The sequence below is a fragment of the Phocoena phocoena genome, chromosome 10 (assembly GCF_963924675.1).
Source record: "Phocoena phocoena chromosome 10, mPhoPho1.1, whole genome shotgun sequence".
Taxonomy (NCBI): Eukaryota; Metazoa; Chordata; class Mammalia; order Artiodactyla; family Phocoenidae; genus Phocoena; species Phocoena phocoena.
In genome coordinates, this window is record NC_089228.1 from 76328237 (window position 1) to 76353834 (window position 25598).

General features: G+C 44.0%; 1 protein-coding gene across 1 annotated transcript in view; it reads right to left on the minus strand.

The window, feature by feature from the left end:
• The window catches only part of TNFRSF21 (TNF receptor superfamily member 21), a 69055-nt gene that overhangs the window by 24521 nt on the left and 18936 nt on the right, over positions 1 to 25598 (minus strand). Inside the window, exons 2-4 of the mRNA XM_065885671.1 lie at positions 24899 to 25550; positions 22866 to 23360; positions 1331 to 1596 (exon numbers count right to left, since the gene is read on the minus strand). Coding sequence (XP_065741743.1) covers positions 1331 to 1596; positions 22866 to 23360; positions 24899 to 25550 — 1413 coding nt within the window. The remainder of the gene's footprint in view (positions 1 to 1330; positions 1597 to 22865; positions 23361 to 24898; positions 25551 to 25598) is intronic.

Genomic DNA, 25598 nt, shown 5'->3' on the forward strand with positions numbered 1-25598 from the left:
GACTACCTTTAAAGTCAATTAGCACCGTTGAACTTTTATCTAGTCACTTGGATAAAAGATTCACCTGATGAATGTTTATTTCAATAATGAAGAAACACTACGCTGTTAGTATAGAAAGATAAAGGCACTTGGACTTCTTAAATGTATAAAACTGAGTCCCTTGATATACACCTGTGGTACAGAATGATAGTAGATTAGAGTGAACAGGGGGAAAATCTCTCCCTTGCACTTTTAGGTAATGAGTTTGGACCACTGGAAAAGAACACAGGCTGAATTGCCTTTTAAATTTTAAGTGGGTTTTATCAAGGCCCAAGGGCAGCGTTTCTCCTTCGGGAACACGTTACAAAACTTCAATCGAAGTCTAAGAAATATGATTCAATAGCCAAATTTGTATTTAATTCACGACCTTTCAGGGAAGCACCTTATGATTAAGGAAAGGCTAAGTAAAATGAGTTACATCATGACCATAACTACAATTTACAGAACACCTTCAATGTGTCAGGCATTTTATATACTTTATTTCCAGTCTTAATTAACCCTACAAACCTGGCTTACAACGGAGAGAACAGAGGCAGAGAAAGTTGAAGTAATGTATCCTCGGTCACCCAGCTAGTAAGTGTCAGAGCCAGGATGCCTATCCAGTGCTGTCTGACTCCAAAGCCAGGGCTCATGGACCAACGATTATAAATAAATCACACCCCCGGGTCCCCTCAGTTTCATCTGAGGCACTGATTGGACAAGCCCAAGAAGAAATATCAATCCTATCACTAAATACTGCCAGTACCACCTGCATCCTTGGGGGTACTCAGGAGTAAGACAGAGCGTTCTTAAACCACATCACAGAAAATATCGTCCGGAAGGGAAAGGGAATAGAAAAAAGTCTTCCTTCTTGCTTTTGTTCAAAATGTGTTATGCAAAATGAAACTGTAAATTGGGTAGCAAGGAATAGATCTAGCCATACAGTCTGATGCCAGAATCCACTCCAAAGGCAAAGATTCTCAAGTTTGCACATTAGAATCACTTGGAGAGCTTTTAAAAATACTGATTCCTAAAAATACTGGTTCCTAGTCCTGTCCCTAGAGATTCTACAGTGACTGGTCTACAGTGGGGTCCAAATACCAAAATTTTTAAAAAGTTCTCTAGATGATTAATGGAAAACCATTGAGAAGTACTGCCCTAGAAGAGGGGTGTGTGTGTGGGAGTGAGACAAGAGAGACAGAACCTAGACACCGACTCTCAGTTCTTTCTCCTTATTACATATACCTGGTAAAGTCTGGAGCACAGGGGCCTAAAGGTTAGTGGGGAAGACAGACAATCCGGGCTGCATTACCTGAGCTGTATCTTCCATCAGGCCACGGATCTTCTCCACGACATCGTTGCGCCGGTGCTGACGCAGGGCGCTAATTAACTGGGCCAGGCTGGCCTCGGGGCCCCGGATGGTCCAGTGCTGCAGTGCTGCGTAGGCCCGCTCGTGGTCCGCCGTGTACCCGTTGGAGAAAGCGGCCACCTCCCTCTCGCTGGCATTGCACAGAAGCTGATAGATATCCTTCCACTGGCTTCCCACTTGGGCTGCTACAAGCTTCAGGATGTCAATACCTATACCAGACACAAAATAAAATAAAACACAAATACAGATATGTGAGGTCTTTACAGAAGGCCAATCTGTTTTAATGAACTTAAAGAAGCACGCTTTCCCATGGCTCTCGTCCGTCAAAGGGATGCAGGGCCTCCTACTGCACATGCAGGCCATCCTGGAGACTAGTTAGGTACCCTCCTGCAAATGTCACTTCCAGAACGTGGAACCAGAGGAGCAACCTGGAAGAAAAATAAATCGCCCCTAAACAATATTTTGAAAGTCAAACCCAAACAAAGTACTCAGAGTGATTCCTTTATCGTTGCTAAAAACTGGAACCAAATAAACTAGAGACTCTCAGATGAAAAAAGTGGCGACTTTATAAAATCTAGAAAAGGTAAGCCACAGGTTCACACTGCAGTGGAGTTTATCCAGCAGGGTCTGGGTAATGGGTGGTGAGAGTCTGGCTATGGTGTCTTGTATATCAACTGATGAAATTCCCAACTGATCCAGCCCAATGGGGGCATTCCTTCAGAACTTCTAACTTCCCATGCTCTAAAATCCTATGCTCAAGAGGCAACTTTCTGATCTATGTGTCAGTCTCCTAAAGTTGACTTGCACGGTTATAATGAAGACAACAGCAAAATGACAATATACGAACACTAGCTATTATCTTCCAGGTATTATTGGTATTAACATTCCAACTGCCCGGGTAAGAAAAAACAAAACAAAACAGAAAAGTCAGGCAACTTGCCCAATATCACAAAGGTAGGTGCGTTGTGTTTTGAACCCAACTCACTGGATAACGTTATAAATGGAGTCATCCTGGCTCATCAGTTACTTATAAACTCAATCAGCAGGGGTCTGCAGTCCCCAGATCTGATGAACAGAGGGTGAAAATGCCAAAATCAAATCTTGGGATTTGACAACTCAGGATAAGCACCTACCACCGACCCTCTGTGAGGTGGGGTTTTCCCTGAGTGGCACACTTTGGTGTCTTCCTCTTTAAGGTACCTTCTCTCTGCAATTACGTATTGGCTTTTCCCAAATTTATCCATGGAGTGTATATATAACCCCACAGTAAGGGCTCTGGTAGGTATCACAACAGGTGAACGAGTCTTCTGAATCAACACCACCGTATCTTTGAATGAGGCCATACTCACAAACTCAGATACCAGAGTTATTATAGTTAACAATGTCTTGGCTAACTACAGCTAACAAAGAGGATACACAATGGAATACTATTCAGCCATAAAAAAGAATGAAATAGTGTTATTTGAGCAACATGGGTGGGCCTAGAGATTATCATACTAAGTGAAGTGAGACAGAGAAGACAAATACCATGTGATACCACTTATATGTGGAATCTAAAATATGACACAAATGAACTTATTTACAAAACAGAAACAGACTCACAGATGTGGAAAACAAACTTATGGTTACCAAAGGGGAAAGGGAGTGAGGGAGGAATAAATTAGGAGTTTTGGATTAGCAGAAACAAACTACTATATATACAATAGATAAACAACAACGTCCTACTGTATAGCACAGGGAACTATATTCAGTATCTTATAATAAGCTATAATGGAAAAGAATATATATGTGTATAACTGAATCACTTTGCTATACACCAGAAACTAACAACACTGTAAATCAACTACACTTCAATTTAAAAGGAAAGTTGAAAAAAAGTCTTTAAAACATTTACTACTCAAAAAAAAAAAAAAAAAAAAAAACGGGGGGGGGGGGTAATTCCCTGGCGGTCCAATGGTTAGGACTCTGTGCTTCCACTGCAAGGAGTACGGGTTCAATCCCTGGTCAGGGAACTAAGATGCCACAGGGTGAGGCCAAAAAAAAAAAAAAAAATGAAGTCAAGTTCCCAAGTGAAACTTGGGGAAGAAAGCAAAAGAAGAGAAGAGGAGCTTACTGTGATGGTTAATTGAATTTTTCAATTAACTAGAGGTTAGTTGGGCGGGAAAGAAAAAAACCTTTTTTGCTCCAATCAGTTGTTGGGGAAAATATTTATAAAATGAGCTATCAACTTTTGCCTGAGAAAAGAGCAATAACAATTCCCGAAATTTCCTTGTAAATGGAGGAATTTGTGGTTCCTCCATGGAAACCCTTCCTCTGCCACGCAATCCCATTGAAGCAGATGACTTGGAAGACTTGCGTGTACATCCTGAACCAACCCCCTGAAAATGGTTTCGGAAAGTAAGTTCCTGGTAGCAGGCTGCTTTCTTGTCAACTGTAAAAGTAGAATGCCACAGATTGAGACCCGACTGTACTTCCCACACTATTTTCCCCGGCAGTGTGAAATACACTTGAACCCGCTGTTTTCCAGTTTTCATAGCAATGTTTAGACAGATACAGAGCTTCTGATTTCAAGCAAACAGACACCTCAAAAAACAACATGTCTTATTTAAAACCCCGCAGGTAACTTTCAGAAGCAAGCCAGCTCTTTGTGGTTGGTGTGGTCGATTCTTCCAAACACCAAAAGGCTTCTTAGCCCCCGAATCTTAATTTAGGTCAAGTTAACGAAGGCCCACAGTGTCTTACATGGAAACATGACTGTTTTCTTGTATGTGGGCCCTTTGCTCAAATCTTCGTAGTGCCAGTGACAGTGCGGCTTTGGGCAAACCACTAACTGTCATGTTCATTTCCTCATTTGTACAATGGAGATACTCAGTGTGGTCCCTGGGGATGAGCTGATTAACATTTTCTATAGAGTGGATTTATTTTTGGAAGTACCCCATCATTATAAATGTTCCATACACTGGGCACTACAACTTAAGACTAAATGCATTTCTGATGGAAACACACAGGCTTTATAGAGTAATTACAGAGTTTAAAAGGCTTACGCTTAACAATAGCTCCTTCTTCCAAAAGCCAGTATTTATACTTTTTTTCTGCCACAAAATTAAAAAAAAAAAAGGAAAACACGAAGAATGGGTGCAATGAGATTTTCCTTCAACTAAAATTGACGGGAGGCTAAATTTTAGGTCCACGAATCAGGTTTCACCTTATTCTTTTACTATGTAAACATGGAGTCAACTTTTGTGAACCAGCCTGGATCAACAAGGTTCCTCACCACGGGCCCCTCCCACTTCGGAGCTGATAAATACAAAGGCAACCACTACCTCCGGAGACCCCAGCCTCTCAGCCTAGCACAGGATCACAAACCACAGCAGGAGGAGGGAAGACCAGTCTGAACCAGCCCACGACTTTGGTGTACCCTGCCCCCGACCCCACTATCGCCACCAAAGGGAAAAGAAAAACCTGCGGAATATTTCAAGAGTATTTGTTGGGCAGCCACCGTGTGTTAACTTTGTTTGCTGGACTGAAAGCCCTTGGGAGATTTTCAGACAAAGAGTTTAGCACCAAGAAAATGAAGTCACACTGATGAAGTACAAAATCTGATGGGATCTGAAAGTGCTCTTCGTTTAGAAAACACGTTTCAGGCAAAACTAAACAATACAACTATAGGGCAAAGCAGTAGAATGATTAAACTAAATTGAGATAGCTACCGTTGGGGAGGGAGCGAGATACGGTAGCTGTCCCCTACTGGATAGGTGCACAGAGGGGACTTCAAAGGTATTCCTGAGGTTCAATTTCCTAAGCTGGATGGTGGGGAAATGGGTCTTCTTTTTATTTTATTATTGTATTTGATATTTATGTTATTATTCCTTTTAAAGCTACATACATATATATAACACACATATATAGATATATTTGCATATACTTCATACCTATACATACTATGATGTGGGATACATAATTTTTTTAATGTTTAATTTAATTGGTGAGGAATCTCATGTAGAAAGGTTAGTGACTAGTTCAAGGTTGCCCAGCTAGTTAGTGGTACCTCTGTTGTGGTTAATAGGGAATATGGTATCGCAGAGGAACATTGCTATTCACTGGAATTATGCTCCTAGGGCACAGTCCACATATGAATGCACTCGGCATAGACCATGGTGTGTGTACTTCTTCCTGGCCTGTTATTACTGACCAAGCAGATGCTTGGAAAGTTTTTCTTTAGGGCTAGCAAGTGTAGTTCTTTCCTTTAAAACTAAGGTACCCTTTTTTTTTAAAAAAAGAAGGAAGTTTCAGCAAGCTTTTTCTGTACAGGACAAGAATAAGTATTTTAGGCTTTGAGAACCATACAGTCTCTGTTGCAAGTTCTCAACTCTGTTGTTCGGTGACAGCGGCCATAAGCAGTACAAATGAGCCCACGTGCTAAAGTTCTCCAACCCCTGAAACTGTAGCAATTTCAAGAGACCACAGCTAGACTGTCAAACGGCAGAAAGATTTAGAAAAGCATTGTTAAAGAAACACAAACACACACAAAGCCTCCCAAATGAAGTTCCTACCCCAATGATCAATCTCAATGTGAAATGATAGTAAAATAGAGACCAAATCTCTGCGTGGCTGGGTGCCCTACTCATCTGTCCATCAGCGTTCCAACAATTTTCATCTAGAATGGAGACAGTCACCATGTGTTGAATTAATCTAACTTGTTTAGCGTGATGCCAAATCTCTTTTTTTCTTAGGTTGAAAAGCTATACAACCATCAACGCACAGAAGTGCTGACTGATAGGCAACGAGCTTAACTTCCCTTTTCTTGTGATGGCAGGTCCTGGAGCTCTGGAGAATGGCTGAAGTTTCCAAAGAAGTCATGACGCAGCCAAGCCCTATAAACCAGGGGCTGTACTTGCCAGGGGCTGTGTATGCGAAGGTGGTTCTGGCACCAGGGAAATGGCTTGTGACTTTTAAGATGCAGGTAGTAGAAAGATCATAAACTTGCTAATCCCAAGATACAGTTTCAAACTCCACGACTTGTAACTTGTGTGACATGGGGCAAATGACCTCTAAGATTTCGGTGTACTCACCAGTAAAACGAAAATACCATCTCTTATCTCATAGGCTGGGTAAGGAGATGTACGGGGTCAAGTATTAAACCTGTAAAGCACTTTGGTTCTCCTTCCTCTGTCCCCTCCATTTCTGGACAAGAGTCACTGGGGCAACGAAGCTGACAGGCGGGAGGAGTTCTGCATAGACATCGGTTTTAGCACCAGGACCACAGGCGCTGAACAATGAGGCCGGGCACCAGCATCCTCGCCTCCTGGGTTTTTCAGAACCTCACCAGTATGTGTCCGAAGGGGCACCTCTGCACAAGAGGGGCACCACCCACAGAAAGACACATGTGAGAGGTCAACGCTGCCCCCCGCCACACACAGGGCATCATAACAGGACTCGGGGGGTTCTTCCGAATGAGCGGACTCTGCCCAGCTCTGCTGTGAGGGAGCTCAAGGAAAAGGCACGAGGTGAGCAGTTGGGTTATTGTGGAAGACATGGCATTTTCCCATGCGTTATAAAACCCTGAATCAGATATAATCTGGGTGACAACCCTCATCGGAGGCTCAATGTCAACGTCAGTATGCAAAAAAAGTTCCTCCTCTTTTAATACGAACCTGAATTGACCTTTTCAAGAGAAGGTATTAACGCTCCTTCCTTTTGGAGATAAATATCTGAAATGAGTGCCATCATTCAGAAGCCATGGTAGGGCTTCCCTGGTGGTTGAGAGTCCGCCTGCCGATGCAGGGGACACGGGTTTGTGCCCCGGTCCGGGAGGATCCCACATGCCGCGGAGCGGCTGGGCCCGTGAGCCATGGCCGCTGAGCCTGCACGTCCGGAGCCTGTGCTCCCCAAGGGGAGAGGCCACAACAGTGAGAGGCCCGCGTACCGCAAAAAAAAAAAAAAAAGTCTGGCTTTAGCATGCCATGATGGCCTTCCCTGTACAATGGTCATGTCCTCAGAGATGCCGTTTCTGGCCACCTTCTGCCCGAGCCCCATGTCTGCTTCGATCACCATTATCCCCAGCTACTCCCGGAGCCTAGCACATAACAAAAGTACAATGAATATCTCTGATTGAATGAGTGAATGAATGAATGAATGAGAGCCTTTTTACATCCCTCCCCTCTTGCCTGAACCTCCTCCCCACCATTTGTTATCCCATTAGCCCCTGTAACTTAAGTCCCTGAAAATGAGAGGGACCAAATGCACATCCTTGCTGTGTAGCCCTGCCAGATCTACAGTCTCTATGATGACAAGAAGAAAGGCCCACGTGTGGCTGCCAGTGGGGGAAACGTGGGCTTCCTGGCACAGGAACCCAGCCGTTGTACAATAGCCTCTCCCTCTGCTGGCGCCCTCTTCCCATCGAGGGCGGTCCACTGAATCCATGTGAGGGCCCAGAGCTCACGAGGCAACGAGGTCCCACCATGGCGGAAACCTCCTCCAGAGATAAGCTATCCAGGCCACGGTCTGGCTGGCCTGATAACATAGTAAATGCTCCTAAAAGCAACAACCCCACATGTGCATGGTTTTTTTTTTTTGCAGTAACCAGCATGTCATAGGATGGTTAAAACATGCTATAATCAGGACTTCCCTGGCGGTCCAGAGTTTAAGACTCTACGATTCCATTGTAGGGGGCGTGGGTTCGATCCCTGGTCAAGGAACTAAGATCCCGCGTGGCCAAAAACAAAAACAAAAGGCAAAAAACATACTATATCTAAAGTGATCACTCCCAAAGTATCACACAGGAAACTGCTTCATCCACGCCAGGAACTTGGTTGGCCCCAAGTTAAAAATACTCCTTCCCTATTGCGGTAAAAAGTTGGAGGAACTGTTTAGATTTCATCTGAAACCCCAAAAGCTGAATTCATCAGCATCTTGTTGAAGGTTCAATAGGCAATCATTACAAGCTCAGATGAATCTCGGGAGCCGCTAAAAACCACCGTGCAAAGGTCTCGTGGTTAATGGAAGAACTGTTTACCAAGGGCAAACTCTATCAAAGCAGTAGGAATGGAAGATATAAATTTCACTGAGGCTGGGAGGACAAAACTAATAACCTTTTCTTTCATTCCAGGAGGAAAACAAAACAACACAAAATGCCCTCTTCCTCCCTGTCTCAGCCTCTGTATGAAGCTGTTCGTTTATTCATATAATGAAAATGTACTGAGCCCTTACTGAGCACCAGACACGATTCTGGGCATTGCGGACGTGGCAGCGAATGAGACAAAACAAAATCCTTTTTCCTGGTGAAGTCTGCATTCTGTTGGGGAACGCGGGAAGTAATAAAATATTCCATACGTTGCACAGCCAGGAGTGCTAAGGAGTAAAAGACAGCAGGGGAAGGGGACCGAGGGGGCAGGGCTGCAATTTTAGACATGGGGCCTTCTCCCTGATATCTCAAAGAAGGCTCCACTGAGCTAACGTTGGAATCGAGCCCTAATGGAGGTAAGGGAGCAAGTCCTGCGGAGGGAACCGCAGGTAGAAAGGGAGGATGGGTGCTGGCATGTACAAAGAGGGCAGGAAGACCAGCGTGGTTGCAACAGTGAGTGGCGGGGAGTGTGGTGGGCGTCAGAGGCTAGATACGAATGGCCAGGAGGGGAGTACAGATTGCACTGGGCTTTCAGGCTGCCGCTCCCCGTGCAGTGAAAAGTCACTGGGGATTCTGACGTTTCAAGGACAGGACTGCCGCGATGTGACTTACATGGAACAGGATCACTCTGGCCGTTGTGAAAAGAATAAACTAAAAGGGGCACAGGCAGAAGTGGAGCAACCAGTTCAGAGGCCATGGCAATGATCCAGGAGGGAGGTGACAGTGCCTTGGGGCCAGGGTGGTGGCTGTGGAAATGAGGGCAAATGGTGGCCTTCTGCATCTATTTTGAAGGTAGTGCTGATTGGATTGGCTAATGGCTTGAATATGGGGTGAGAAAGCAGGAAAGGAGTTAAGGATGATGCTAAGGTTTTGCTCGGAGGAGCAGGAAGACCAGCGGGGCCATTTTCTGCGCTGGGCAACTGATGTGAGCAGCACAGTTCGGGATTCAGGTTTTCACATCTTAAGTGGGAGGTGCCTCTTGGACATCTGGGTCCATCAGGCAGGTGGGAGGCTATCTGTATGTTGAGTTCGGGTACAAGATCCAGGCTGGGTAGATACACTTGGGAATTAGCAGAAGATAGATGGCATTTAAAGCCATGGGTCACCCACGGAAGGGGTGTGTGAGGGTAGAAAAGAGGGTTGAGTCCTGAGCCCCGGGGCTCTCCATTATTCAGAGGTGGGGTCCAAGAGGAGGAAATAGCCAAGGAGCTGGAGAAGGAACAGCCAGAGAGGTGGGAGAAGAGCGAGAGAGGGTGGAGTCCAGGAAGCCAAAGGAAGGAAGTGTTTCAGGAAGAAGGGAACCAAGGGACCCAGTAGGCCCTAGAGGAAAACTCAGAACCGAACAATGCAGTGAGAATCGTGCTGTCAGACTACGTGGAAAAGAAGCCAGATTGGGGCTAAAACATTGCTACCATATTTTAGAGGTGCTAAAACATCTAAATGCACTTTTAAAAAACTGAAATATAGTTGATTTACAGTGTTCCAGGTATACAGCAAAGTGATTCAGATATAGATAGACTGATAGATAGATAGATAGGTATTCTTTTTCAGATTCTTTTCCCTTGTAGATTATTACAAGATATTGAATATAGTTCCCTGTGCTATACAGTAGCAGGTCCTTGTTGGTTATCTATTTTATATACGGTAGTATGTACCTGTTAATCCCAAATTCCCAGTTTATCCCTCCCCCACTCCTTCCCCCTTTGGTAACCACAGATTTGTTCTCCAAATCTGTGAGTCCAATTCTGTTTTGTAGATAAGTTCATTTGTATCAGCGTTTTAGATTCCACGTATAAGTGATATATATGTTTTTGACCAGTGCCTTTCCGTAGCTTGGTTGCAGTGTGCTTTCTTCCTTAGTGGTGTATAAAATAATGGTGCGTCTCACAATCAGTGGTGTCTTAGATTTGACGAAATATAGTAAGAACTATTATTTTTTTAATTTATAAACTTGAACCCGCCTAATTTTTACAACCTGACATACCATCAACAACCTAATACGTCAAATTCTGTTCATACGCTGCAAGGGTAACGACCAATTACTCGTGAAGAACAAAATCAACAGAATTAGAGAGATTCCTCCTTCTCTGCAAAATCTGCTTACATAATACCTGACCAGGTTGATTCAAGGACACTCATTTGTAAGGATTTTCTTTTCTACTTGCATTTTAGCCCTACGTGGGGAAAATGCTTATGTGTTTTTCAGTATCCCAAACAGCTTAAATTCAAAAGCTGTTCAATAAATTAGAGAAAAAAAAATATACATTTAAAACATAAACACCTGTCCTCTAAAGCCTAGAGGAAGAAGCCATTGGTGGGTGGGCCTGGGGAGGACAACAGCCTTCCAAGGGCAAAGGCCACACCTTTCTTTTTTTTTAACAAAGTGAATCAGTTATACATATACATATGTTCCCATATCTCTTCCCTCTTGCATCTCCCTCCCACCATCCCTATCCCACCCCTCCAGGCGGGTCACAAAGCACCGAGCTGATCTCTCTGTGCTATGCGGCTGCTTCCCACTAGCTATCTACCTTAAGTTTGGTAGTGTATATATATGTCCATGCCTCTCTCTCACTTTCTCACAGCTTACCTTTCCCCCTCCCCATATCCTCAAGTAGGTCTGGGTCTTTTATTCCTGTCTTACCCCTAGGTTCTTCGTGACATTCTTTTTTTCTTAAATTCTATATATATATGTGTTAGCATACGGTATTTGTCTTTCTCTTTCTGACTTACTTCACTCTGTATGACAGACTCTAGACTCTGTGCACGAGAAAATGCTTTTGAGGCTGTCGCAATAAGAGGCTTTTCTACTGCAGTGGTTGTGTGTGCTTTATAATTCTCAAACATCTTAGAGGTTCAACCGATAGGTGCCATCGGCTGGAAGTAGCATTACCGGAAGCAGAGGTGGCAAAGACCGGGGTTGGGGAGCACGGGATGGAGAACAGCCTGCCTGTTCCTGCCTGCTCCCAGAAAATGACTGCGGCCCTGGGGGCAGAGCAAGGGCACAGCAACCTCTTAAATGGAATAATCTGCTCCCTTCAGCCTGGCTTCCCGGTGTTTACACTTCAAGTCTACTTCCCGTAGGAAATTTGGGCTGACAGACAGGATGACTGTCTAGAATTTGGAGTCCAGGAGCCTTTTGGCAAAGGGAGGAGGGTTTCTTTGGTTGCAGCTGCTGCTGTCTGGGGCTGAGAAAACTACCACCAAGTTCAACAGATGTGAGTTCCAATTAGCACGACTCCATCACCTCTGACTTATCTGAAACAGCCTTTATGTTTTCAAACAGCCCTCAGAGCCTTCAGCCATTGGGTATCTGGCTTTAGAATTTTTCCATTTCAAGCAATCCAAGAAAACAGTGAAAAGTAGGAAATCGGGGTGACTTCTATGGAGGAAAACTCATTATTGGTGACAATTTTTCAGTTGTTTTATTTCAGAACAAGCTGGGTTTTGCTAAGGGAAATAAATTTTTCTTGATTGAGCACAATTTTAAAAAATCAACCATAGAAACTAGAAATTTCTAACATTGGAAAAATTAAAATCCAGATTCCAAGAACCAGAAAAATAAATCCAGATTCTAAGAATCAAGGGGCAGTGTCCAGAGTCAGATCAGTGCCTGGGTTTAAAGCCTAGCACTGCCCTTTTGTAGCTGTGCGACCTCGGGCAAGTGATTCTCTGTACCTCAGTTTTCCCACCTGTAAAATGGCCATGATAGTGGCCTACCTCATATGGTTAAGAAAATTAAGTTAATATTTATAAAAAATGCTTAGAACAGGATATGGCATTCAGTAAGCGCGATACAAGTCTTTGTTAAAGAAAAGTAGACAATGAAAACTTAATGGTAGCAGAAACCTTTCTTATAAGGTTAGAAAATTATATTAGTAAGTCACGGTTTAGTCCATCTTTTGCACCCCAAAATCACCTCAAGATCTTGCCTATGTGGGTGGTAGCAAACACTCCCTAATCTCACTTTAGAAAAATGGAAAGTGGAAAAGTACTTATTATTGAATTCCTAATGCACTTCATTTGTTCTTCATTTCTCAACACTGCTTATGGTGGTTTTAATAATTCAGGCAAAATGTTATGTCATTCCCGAAACCTGATGTTGTTCCAATGCATCCAAGGCACACATGTCAGTTACTCAGCATCTGTCCCTAACCAACCCCCGCAACTTCGGGGAAATATTTATAAGAGACACACAATCACAATTCCGCTCTTACAATTCGATGGCATCTTCCTGCTTCCCCTCGAAAGAGGATGAAGTCTGCAGAGTTGCAAAACCGAGGGATGGTTTTCCTTCATAAAGCCCCAATAAAAACCACTTCTCCCACACGGGGCCAATCCTAAAGAAGGAAGCAGTTTTTCTCAGCCTATTGCTGGGTTTTGTAAGGAACCAGAATTCTGGGAGGAAAGGAAGCATTTATTCTCAGCCTATTGTTGGGATTTGTAGGGACCCAGAACTGAGAACATGGTCGTTACGGAGTAAAACCTAAAGACCACAGAGATGGGAGGGGATGTGTATCTGCTCGTTTGCTGGGTAAGGCAGGATGATGTCCTGTTTTGCTTTGCTTGAGCAGTGAGTTGTGGATGGGGGAAAGGATGGAAGAAATAAAAAATATATTACCAGAAACTCAAGATCTAAAATAGAGCTCAGTGCCAGGACAATATCTGAACCTTTTAAGTAAGTGCACTAAGCCAATTCTGTCCTGTTCCTTAAGCAGCATTGTTTTCCCTAAGAACAGTCTTTAGGTACAGATTGGGACGTCAAAGTTATGCAAAAACATGGATGGACCTAGAGATGATCATACTAAGTGAAGCAAGTCACACAGAGAAAGACAAATACCGTATAATATCACTTATATGTGAAATCTAAAAAAATGATACAAATGAACTAATGAACTTATTTATGAAACAGAAACAGACTCACAGACATAGAAAACAAAGTTACGGTTACCGAAGGGGAAAGGGTGAGGGAGGGATAAATTAGGAGTTTGGGTTTAACAGATACAGACTACCATAGGACCTAAGGTATAGCACAGGGAACTATATTCAATACCTTATAATAACCTATAATGGAAAAGAATCTAAGAAAGAATATAGATAGATAGGTAGATAGATAGGTAGACAGGTAGATAGATAGATAGATATAACCAAATCACTTTGCTGTACCAGAAACTAACACAACATTGTAAATCAACTATACTCCAATAAAAAAATTTTTTTTAATTTAAAAATTAAAAAAAAAGAAATAGCATCTTAGTATCTCGTTCTACAGAATGAGCCCTTTGCCTTTTTGCTGCTGCAGGTACAAAACGGTCTGCTTGAGAAAACATCCACCAGCTACCTTCACAATCCCTTTTGCGTCCACTGGAAGGAGACGCTGTCTTTATACAACACGTGCTTTAAGAAACTACACAGGGAAGGATTACTGTCCCTGTCAAATGCTTCCGATCTCCCTAAGATCCAGGACTATGAATGTGCTCATCAGGAACTAAGTGTAGTTTAAACAAGGTAAGTCCAATTCCTTTGTCTCTCACCCTTTTTTCCCCTCATTTTTCTTCATAGCCTGAAGTCTGAAAGAAAAAGGGAATGCGGCTGAAGAGAGAGACATTGTCCGTTTTTTGCTCCCTTTCTCACTGTCCAGAACCTCCTCCACAAGTATTTCAGGGCAATTTCCACGCCTCACCTGCTTTCCAAACTTCCCCTCAAAATCCCAAGGGCAACGGGGCTGCTGGGAACCCAACTTCATACTCATCACAAACAGTTACAGGTCACAAATAGGAAGAGAGAGAAGTGGGGAAGGCAGAAGGGAGGAGAGGAACAAAGGAAGGAAAGTCAACAGCAAGGACCCATATTAGAAACAGCACCGAGAGAACGGCACTGGCTCCCATTCTCAAGCCATCTCTGTCCTTAACTGGGACAGGACCACACTGTTCTGTATGATCCATAATCCTAACGAAGTGAATGAGGTGACTGTTTTAAGATCACTTGAGACTTTCTCAGTGCAATGGATGGCCAGTGCGTACACGCTAAGTGTCACTCTCCTTACTTTGGTGCTTTTTGTTTCCAAAGCGATCAGACCAAAAAAATATTGTTTTTCGTGTAAATTCCCAAATAACATGAACCCACATTAATCTTTAAGTTGAACAATTTGGACCCCCACTTGCCCCATTATGCTTGGGTTATGTTATCAAAAGAACTAAAATTTTTAAAAACGACAAAAAGGGACTTCCCTGGTGGCACAATGGTTAGGAGCCCTCCTGCCAATGCAGGGGACATGGGTTCGAGCCCTGGTCCGGGAAGATCTCACATGCCACAGAGCAACTAAGCCTGTGTGTCACAACTACTGAGCCTGCGCTCTAGAGCCTGCAAGCCACAACGACAGAGCCCGTGGGTCACAACTACTGAAGCCCGCATGCCTACAGCCCGTGCTTCCAACAAGAGAAGCCACCGCAATGAGAAGCCCGAGCACTGCAACAAAGAGCAGCCCCTGCTCGCCGCAACTAGAGAAAGCCCGCGCTCAGCAACAAAGACCCAACGTAGCCAAAAAGAAAAAGACAAAAACATGGCACATTAAGCATTAACAATAGACTTACATCTTGATGATACTTGGACCTAGTAATAAACTCTTAAATAAATTCTGAATGGACATTCAATTCCTGCTGCTGAAAAGGGCATACTACAGAAAACCACAGTACAGTCCCAATCTACCAACAGAAAATTGCTATGACTCCAGAAAGGAAGGAAACATACAAAATGCCACAGCCCCTCAGTCTCCCATCCTCCTGGCCACATAAGGTCTCGTCATGTGTTTCCAAAACTAGGATTCCATGGAAGTAGGGAGGCAGTTTTGTGGAGTCCAACTTTAAAACCGTAAACCCACGGAAGGCAGAGAGGGATGAGTGGAACCAAAAGAGGCTCTTGTTGGTGAGAAAGATGGGAACCACTGGGCTGGCTTCACAGTGCTGGGGGTCTACAAGGCATTCAGGAGCACGGCACCATCTTGTTGGGAGCCAAGAAGTTTTCGCCATTAGAAGATGGCCGACATCCTGCTTCTCTTCCTGCTTAATGAGATAAAAGCCCGCGCCTAAAAACAAAAGCCCGCGCCTAAAACGAAAGCCCGCGCACACAGCACCAATGATAATTTGCCAAATACTTCCCTTATTCTGGATCCCGCCCCCCTTTCTCTGTACTGTATAAATACAACTACTGCAGCAATAAAAGTTTGAGGCTTGATCAGGAATTTGTCTTGCCTCCATTCTTTCGCGTCTCCTGCCCCTTCTTCTCTTTTCAACCCCTACAGGTTCCTCCTCGGACTCACAAGGATTTGTCCTGCTGGTCGGGACTCCCGGGGACGCCCGGGGCCGAGCACAATTGGCGCCCAACGTGGGGCTCGAGGAACGGATCCTAACGGAGGTAGCACGCTTACGAAGGCCTGGCCAGGCACCCACTGAGCCGCCGCGAGAGTGAACTCGAAAGTGCGGCTCGATTAGGTCCCCGGAGGACTAGCCGCCCTTCGGCAGTTGTGACCGGTAGAGAGTAAGGTAAGTGGAGCTTAAAAATGGGACAGGAATTGAGTTCCCACGAACTCTTTCTTCAGGGGATCGAGGATTCCCTCAAGATGCGAAAGATTAAGGCTAGAAAAAAAGATTTGCGTGATTTTTTTATATTTTTGTCTGATGTTTGTCCATGGTTCCCACAAGAAGGGACGATAGATAAAAAATGTTGGAATCGTGTAGGAGATTGTTTAAATGATTATTATAAGACTTTTGGGCCTTCTAAAGTACCTGTGACTGCATTTTTATATTGGAACTTAATTAGAGAGATTCTTATGGGTCATTCTTTTGACCCCGATGTCCAAAAGGTTGTTGAGACCGGAGAAACAATTCTTAAAGCAGCCCCTATGATTCCAATGAGGCTCAGGCTGCTTTTCCCCCTGGTCTGTTGGCTCAAATACAAAATGCTGGCCTTAAGGCCTGGCGCCGCCTTCCGCCTAAGGGTTCGGCCACAACTTCTTTGGCGAAAATTCGCCAGGGACCAGAAGAGCCTTATTGTGAGTTTATTAGCCGCCTCACGGACGCCACCGAACGTCTGGTGGGCGATAGTGAAACTGATAACGCCTTTGTTAAACATTTAGCTTATGAAAATGCTAATCCAGCCTGCCAGGCTGCCCTTCGGGCTCATCGTGGTGGTAGCCTTGCTGATTATATTAAATTGTGTTCCGGAATTGGTCCCTCCCATTCTGTTGGTCTTGCAATAGGAGCCGCCCTAAAAGATTTTATTAAAGACACATCCGCCCTAGACAAACAACAAAAAACTTGCTATAGGATACATTTGTCCGTTTCTCCTAACAAAGTGCTTAAGACCTACCCTTCCTTAGTAGCAAAGGTTCTTACTTTAGGCAGGGAAAAAAGCCGTCAATTTTTTGGCAGAGATCCTGATCATTTGATTCTCCCCTATACCAAAGAAGAACTTAATTGGTTACTGCAAACTGATGATAAATGGCTTGTTTCCTTATCCTCCTTTCAGGGTAATATTGATAATCATTATCCTCCTGATAAGCTCCTTCAGTTTGCTAGAAAACATCTCTTTATATTTCCCAAAATTACTTCTGCTGTTCCTTTGGTAGATGCTGCCTTAGTATTTACTGATGGATCATCATCCGGTGTTGCTGTATATGTTATAAACAATCGGTCCTATAGGGTACAATCCCCCTTTTTGTCAGCACAGCTTGTTGAGCTTTTTGCCATTCTTCAGGTTTTTGAAATGTTACAAGAAACCCCCTTTAATTTATATACGGATAGCTCATATATAGCCTTGTCCGTCCCCCTTTTAGAAACTGTTCCATATATTAAACCCTCTTCCAATGCTGTTCCCCTTTTTCAACAGCTTCAGAGTCTTATACTCCGGAGACAAGTGCCTTTTTTTATTGATCATCTTAGGGCTCATACAGATCTCCCTAGACCCCTTTCTCAGGGCAATGATTTGGCTGATAAAAATGCCCGCCTAATGTGCACCATAACCTCTGATCCTATTTCTCAGGCTACTCAATTTCATCAGCTACATCATGTTAATGCACATACTCTTCGCTTGTTGTTCAAGCTCACTCGAGAGCAGGCAAGACAAATTGTAAAAAATTGTCCAGGGTGCGTTACACTTTTACCTCTTCCACATCTTGGAGTAAACCCAAGAGGTTTATTACCTAATGAAATTTGGCAAATGGATGTCACCCATCTTGCTGAATTTGGAAAATTAAAATTTATTCATGTGTCCATTGACACTTTTAGCGGCTTTATATATGCCTCCCTCCAGGGAGGAGAAGCCACAAGAAACATTATTTCACATGTGCTCCAATGTTTTACAGTTTTAGGCAAGCCTCAAATAATTAAAACAGATAATGGGCCTGGGTATACTTCCCAGGCTTTCCAAGATTTTTGCACCCGGTTTCAAATAAAACATCTTACGGGAATTCCCTATAACCCCCAGGGTCAAGGCATAGTAGAAAGAGCCCATCAAACTCTTAAAAATACCATTTCCAAACTTAAAAATAATGATTTAACTGCTACAAAAAATTCCCCAAAAAATATTCTTAGTCATGCCCTATTTGTTATTAATTTTTTACAATTAGATATTAATGGTAGATCTGCCGCCGATCGTCTTTGGCATCAAGAAACTAAAAATCAATATGCACAAGTTATGTGGAAAGACCCTTTGACCTTTAAGTGGCATGGGCCCGATCCACTCCTCATCTGGGGGAGGGGGTCTGCATGTGTATACAATACCAAGGAAGGTGGAGCACGTTGGCTGCCCGAGCGTCTTATTAAACCTATAAATTCTATGAAATAATGAAAATTATCCAGGGCCCTGTTCCCTGAGATTGTATTTCTTTTCCTTTTCAGAAAAAGATGGAGATCCTCTTGGCATTGAAAAGACGACAAAGACAACAAGGACTATCCGTTGTGACCCTGATCCTGTCATCTTTGCTGGTTGTCAGCCAGGCTGAACCCCCTCCACACTTGCCTCAGAATTTAACCTGAAGCAGAACCAAAAGATGATTCTGGCTGCCCCTCCACTGGAGCGGCATGAGACAGAGACATGCCTACCCCCCTCTTTGATGGGAGGGTATGGGTACCGAGTTGAGTGTGACAGCAAAGCATGCACAAGGGAAAACCTTTATACATAAGGTAATCTCTGTTATTCCCTGTGAGTATACCTGAATTATGAAAGAGGTTGGTATCTAAACATTGTTTTTGGCTTCAGTATCTAAGATTATTCTTGGCTCTGCCTCTCCTCCCCAAAAGATACCAAGAGCCAGCAATGGTGGACACACATACATTGTCCACGGGAGGATTCAGGTCACTACTCCCTCACTCGGTTAATGCCCACCTCCTTAAAAGAAATAAAAAGGGAGGAGATGTTGGGAGCCAAGAAGTTTTCGCCATTAGAAGATGGCCGACATCCTGCTTCTCTTCCTGCTTAATGAGATAAAAGCCCGCGCCTAAAAACAAAAGCCCGCGCCTAAAACGAAAGCCCGCGCACACAGCACCAATGATAATTTGCCAAATACTTCCCTTATTCTGGATCCCGCCCCCCTTTCTCTGTACTGTATAAATACAACTACTGCAGCAATAAAAGTTTGAGGCTTGATCAGGAATTTGTCTTGCCTCCATTCTTTCGCGTCTCCTGCCCCTTCTTCTCTTTTCAACCCCTACAGGTTCCTCCTCGGACTCACAAGGATTTGTCCTGCTGGTCGGGACTCCCGGGGACGCCCGGGGCCGAGCACACCATCTGTTTAAGGTGGGTAAGGGTTAAGTGAGGTCCTACACGACCTCTTATACAGAATACACAGGACTAGGCGATTTTATCCCCACCCTCATCCTCTTGAACAATTCAGTGTGAAATGGACAAGGACCAGAAAACGATCTTATTATACAGGATTATCTGCTGCCCAGAACTCACTGCAATCAGATCAACACGGTATTGTTTCCAGAGGCCTCTCTGAGCACCTGGAATGGTTTTTCTGAAACAGAACCTCCCTTTGTTATGGGATTTTACCTGGGTGTACCTTTGAGAATAGCAATTTGGAAACAGACCTTCCTTAAAAAAACACCTTAAACATAAACTTCCCAATGCAAAATCCCGGGGAAAAAGGTTAAACTACTGGGAGAGATAATAACGTCTGAGCGAGACGACTGTGATTTAGTTGGAAAAGTGTATTGCTGAAATACTGCTTTCTCGGAAGGTAGGCTCAGGTTTTGTTTAATTTGGCACTTCCATTCTTTCTACAAAATAGGATTGCTTCAAGGACACAGACATAGTAGTTTACAAGGTTACAGTGGCCATAAGAATGCCTAAGATCATGGTATTAAATTGCTTTCTGCTGCTGGAACAGATTTACTTCTACAACTCCCTGTGTTCTCAAGAATTCTGAAAACTGCACTGCAAGAGAGTTTAGAACTATAGCTGACCATAATCTAATCTATAAATCCAGCTACTAAAGTAATGGAGTCGTTTCTTTAATAAAGTGAGGGCTTCCCTGGAGGCGCAGTGGTTAAGAATCCGCCTGTCAACGCAGGGGACATGGGTTCGATCCCTGGTCTGGGAAGATCCCACATGCCCTGAGGCACCTAAGCCCGTGCGCGCCACAGCTACTGAGCCTGTGGTCTAGAGCCCTCAAGCCACAACTACTGAGCCCGCGTGCTGCAAATACTAAAGCCTGTGTGCCTGGAGCCCATGCTCTGCAACAGGAGAAGACACCACCAGTGAGAAGCCCGCACACCGCAACGAAGAGTAGCCCCGGCTCGCCACAACTAGAGAAAGCCCGCGTGCAGCAACGAAGACTCACGCATCCAAAAATAAAATAAATAAATTTATTAAAAAATAAAATGAATAATGAGAGGAGAGTTCCAAATATTTACATAATTAAGCACAATGTGAACACTGTTTTCTGCTAATTAGATATATTAGAACAAGTGTTCTGCCTGGCCACCTTAAAGGACAATTTAATGAAATATAGGATCCTAGGCAGGATCCTATACCAGAGCAAAAAGTATGCTGTTTATCAAGGGCCTTACTGGGTCAACTGACAACTATGGAATATGGACAGCAAATTAAAATATTGTATCCATGTTAAATTTACTGAAGTTGAAAACTGTGCTGGTTTTTTAAGAGAATATCCTTACTGTTAGGAAATACATACTGAAGAATCTAGGCATAAATGGTCATAAAATGGTTCAGAAAAATTATTTTATGTCTGTATATATGTGCATATACATGCTATATATTGTGTACTATGGAACATTATATTATATAACATTATATATAACACAGATTATTCTACATGGCACATTTTATAATATAAAATTTATATTTTTATAGAAAGAGAGCACATGATAATGCAAAAGGGCAAAATGTTAATAATAGGTCAATCTGGGCACAGGTATATAGATATTCTTTGTACTATTTTTGTAATTTTTCCATACGTTTGAGATTATATCCAAATAAAAATTTTTTATTAAAAAGGAGGAAGAATTGGAGCCTCGCTTGCCCAGATGGTTGCCTGCAAAGGGTTGTTTTATTCAAGTCTGTATAGGCTCATCCCAAGTCGGAGGTTCACCCCAGTCTGACTTTCACTTGGTTTGATCGTTCATACAAATTAGCAAAAAGAAGCAAAATGAGTTGTTCTTTTAAACTTTCTCTACATTTCTGATTACAAAAGTAGCATGTCCTTATCATAGAAAATTTGGGGAAAAGACAGAAAACTAATAAAGAAGGAAAAAATCCACATAAATCTCACCAAATCCCACCAAACTGGAAGAAACATCATTGTCATTTTGGCATATTTCCTTCAGTCTTTATTCCCAAATTTTAAGAGAACTAGGGTAATATTCTATAAAGTGTGTAGTGCGGAGCTTTTTTTTCCCCCATTCTTTAACCTAGTATAAACATTTTCCTATGTCATGGGTAAAAAGTAAAAAACTTCATAATAAAATCTTCAATGTCAACATAATATTCTACTATATAGATATGCCATAATTTACATAGCCATTTCCCTAAAACCAGCCCTTTGAGTATTTCCAGTTTTTATTTATTACAAATAATGCTGAATTAAAAGTTCAAGATCTTTGTGCTTCAATTTTTTTTTAATATTTCTGGTTTATATCTTTATGATAGATTCACAAAAATAGAATTGCTGGGCCAAAGAGTATAAACATTTTTAAGACTCAATACAAAAGGCCAAACCACCTTTAAGGAAGTTAAGCTTACCCCTTTACCTTTTTTTTTGTTTGTTTTTTGTTTGTTTGTTTTGCGGTACGTGGGCCTCTCACTGCCGTGGCCTCTCCCGTTGCGGAGCACAGGCTCCGGACGCGCAGGCTCAGCGGCCACGGCTCACGAACCCAGCCGCTCCGCGGCATGTGGGATCTTCTCGGACCGGGGCATGAACCCGCGTCCCCTGCATCGGCAGGAGGACTCTCAACCACTGCGCAACCAGGGAAGCCCACCCCTTTATCTTTAAGGAAAACGATCCCAAATGGGATTATCAAAACTTTGAGCTGAAGTATCATTTAATATTAAAGAAAGGGAAGTTACTGCCACAGTCTGAAAACTGTAGTCTTCAGATCACACTTAGCTGCTAGAACAAGTTCTATAAGCTATTTTTTGCCCTCAAAAGAGGAAGAACTGAAAATTCCAGCCTATATCCATACACACTGACAACTAGGAAAAAGATACAGGGCCCAGCCTCAGATGATAACCGATATACTAAGCTTTGAGTGTCTAAAACCCAAAAGACCTTTCGATCTTCCTGATAGAAATGCGATCCTAAAAATATAAGGGGGGAAAAGGACATGTGAGAAAAGTGATAGGAACCTGAAAGCAAGGTTCAAATTCAACAAGGCAAATTTAAGACAAGTTGTTTTTTTCCTCCCTCAATTTTCTGAGCAGTCTCCTGTGAAGAAGCAAGGGCTCCAAAGTCAGGAGACATGGATTCAGTCCCATCCGTCCCGAACAAAAGACTCCCCTGGGTCAACGCAGCCAAATCTCTCTGAACTTGATTCCCTCACTTGTTAAATGATGAGGTTGAACGAAGTCCCTAAAGGTCACTCTCACGTCTCTGATGCCAAAACACTGTCCTCTAAATGTGCCACGGGGACAGGTGGCAGAGGAGTTATTCTCTCTGAACGTTATTATGTCGAATGCTGACCACCTCCTTTTTCGGAACGCGACTGAGATCAAACAGCACTTGGTACTCAAAGGAGATTCCAGAAACTTTGCATTTCCCATTCCCTCCGCCCACAGGGACTAGGGAGGGAGAGGCGGGGGATCTGGAAGCAAGGGGGAAAGATGGGGGAGGCTTACCGTGGCCGTTGCAGTAGTAGATCCACTTCTCCCGGTGCTGGGTGGGGGTCATGGATTTCTTGAGCCCCGCCTTTTCCACAATGGTGCTGGGATCCTGCCGGGGCCCCTTCTTCAGAGTCCTCGAGCTTTTCCGGATACTGCACACCACTATGACCACGAGCACCAGCAGCAGGAAAAGCACAATCATCCACGGCAGATGCTCATTGACGTCAAAAGGCTTGTGTGGGCTCTGCCTGGGATGGCCCCTCTTGAGGCCTTTGATGGGCGTGCTGGACTTCTCGCCCCCAGTGGCCTCCATGGACGGCAGCAGCTTCAGGATGTGTCTGTGGTGGGGGCCTTGCTGGTGGTGGACTACCTGGAGGTTTGGGAGGGTCTTGTTCATACCTTCCTCCCCCTTCGCTGAGCTTGTGTTCTCAGGGACTGTCCCTTCCTGGATGCCACTCGGCACCTTTGGTCTAACAGAGGCAGAAGAGTTGGATTCTGTTGAGTTCATGCCTAGAAAAAAAGAGGAAGGAGGGGGGAAGAGCTTTTCTATATGTGGGGCTCTATACATTCCCTCCTCTTCCTAGTCATCTCCAAACCAGGCCAGATAATCCAAGAAAAGACGACCTCTGGAGCTTAAGAATAAATGGCATTGTACGTTTTCATAAAGACCCTGACAGCACCTTTATGGAGAAGGTAAAAACTCAGCTTAACAGCTAAACTCACTTCCTCGTGTCAAAACCATCCTCAGGGATCGTGTTTGAGCTTCACAGCAGCTTCTCCTGTGCTGCTAATACTGGGTCAACCCTTAATTGTTTTGATTATTCAGAAAACTAGTTCCAATTGAATTCCTTTGTCCTTTAGTTTCTTTATTGCTACTCTCCCACCAGTTGGCTATTTCACGATGCAGTGGTAAAATGGAGAATATGACTAAAATAAAGAAAAGAGCTCGAACTCCAGTCTAAGTCTGACTAGTGAAAGGTTCAGTGAGACAGGTCAGTGAGTACAATCAGGCAGGACTTGCTTAGTACGTGCTGGTGATAAGAGGAACAAGATTTGGGCAGGCAGCTCAGTGGACTGCTTTCGGAGAAGCTTCCACAAGCATTCTCTATTAAGGAGTGAAAGCCTGGGAATTTGAGTCCCAAGAGACAGGACCTGGCCTGAATCAACCCCTGAGGAAACCTGGGCAGGTCATGGGATCTCTCTGAGGTTGTTTCTTCATTTCAACTGGCGGTTGTGAGAAGGCCCTCCTTATGGAGTCATCGGGAAGGTCAAACGTAACCACACGTGAGAGTCTGCTGGAAAGCACAGCTCACACTGGCTGTCATCTCATGAAAATTAAATTTAATCAAAAAGGACATGAAAATAAAAACAATGTTATTCTTGCCTGAGGTTCAAAATGAGTTCTGAGGAAAACTGGGATACACTTAATGGAGGACATAAAGTCCTTTGAAAAAAAGAAATTCTTTTCTAGATGTGAACGCTAGTTACCTTCAATGTGACACGGATGTGCTTGTTTCCTGAAGCTTCTGCCTTACTGTCCTTTTCTGGCCCACCTCAGATCCAACATTCATCCCTCCCTTCCAGATGTCATGGTATTTTTCTCCCCTTCTCCTTCTGACCTTCAGGCTGTGTCTCCCCAGGATTGACTGGGTGTTGGAAAACTTTTAATCTAGAAGGGACCTTAAAACAGCTAAATCACTCATTTATGGTGTCATACGATTGACAAGTTTGCAACCAAGGCCTGGAGAAGTTCAGTGACTTCCATAAGGCCACACGCTGACCTTGTTTCTCTCAGTTTTTATTTTCTAGCTTGATGTCACCTAGTTCTCAGATACTTGCTCCCCCCGATAGATAACTTCTGAGTCTCAATGTTTCTAACAGGTCCAAAGAAGCTAGACTTAAAATAGCCACAAAACGCAAGCCCTTTCTTCAAGGGGTGACTTTGGAATAGACCAGATGGAGAAAATATCCTGGGTCCAAGCCCATTCTCGGTACCTCCACGGAGCACAAAGCCTTCCTCACATACATAACTCATGAGGTTAAGTTACCTTTGGGAACATAAGTGGAGGAAGGGACTTCGTGGGGTTCCACGTGCTCAGGGCGGGAAAGGCTGATGGTGCCAGGGGAAGGAGGGGCGGTGCTGGAGAGGGGCGGGAGCGTGCCACAGACGTTGTCTGCCTCCTTGGTCCCCAGCCTGATCACCACCAGGTTCTGACTCAGACAGTCTGTGTATGCTCTGCATCTCATCACACTGGAAGGCACATCAGAGAAGGTCCCCCGAGCACACTGCTTACACCGCACGTCCTCCGTCTCCGTCCCCTTCTTCCGCACCCCCCAACCCACAGGGCACACCGTGTGGGGGGCGCAGGTAGCATTTGACTGGAACATGCCAGGTGGGCAAGTGCATTCTCGGTCAGTCAAGGCAGCACAAGGTAATTTCTCAATCATCGGCCGGGGGCACGGCTGACTACACTCGTGGCATTTCTCAATGCCGTTCTCGTGTCTGGTAAAGGTCCCCGTGGGGCAGCTGCTGCAGACACGCAGGCTTGTGTTGGTACAGTGCTCAGACACATAGGTTCCTGCCGGACACTTGTCGCAGGTAAGCACCTGGCCGGTGACACGATCGACATGGTGGTATTTGCCAATGAGACTTGGGGCCTTCTGTTCCGGCTGAGCCCTGGTGGTACTGAGGAATCCAAGCTGAAAGAAAGAAAAAGCAGGTGGGGGGACAAAAACCAAGAAGGTGTT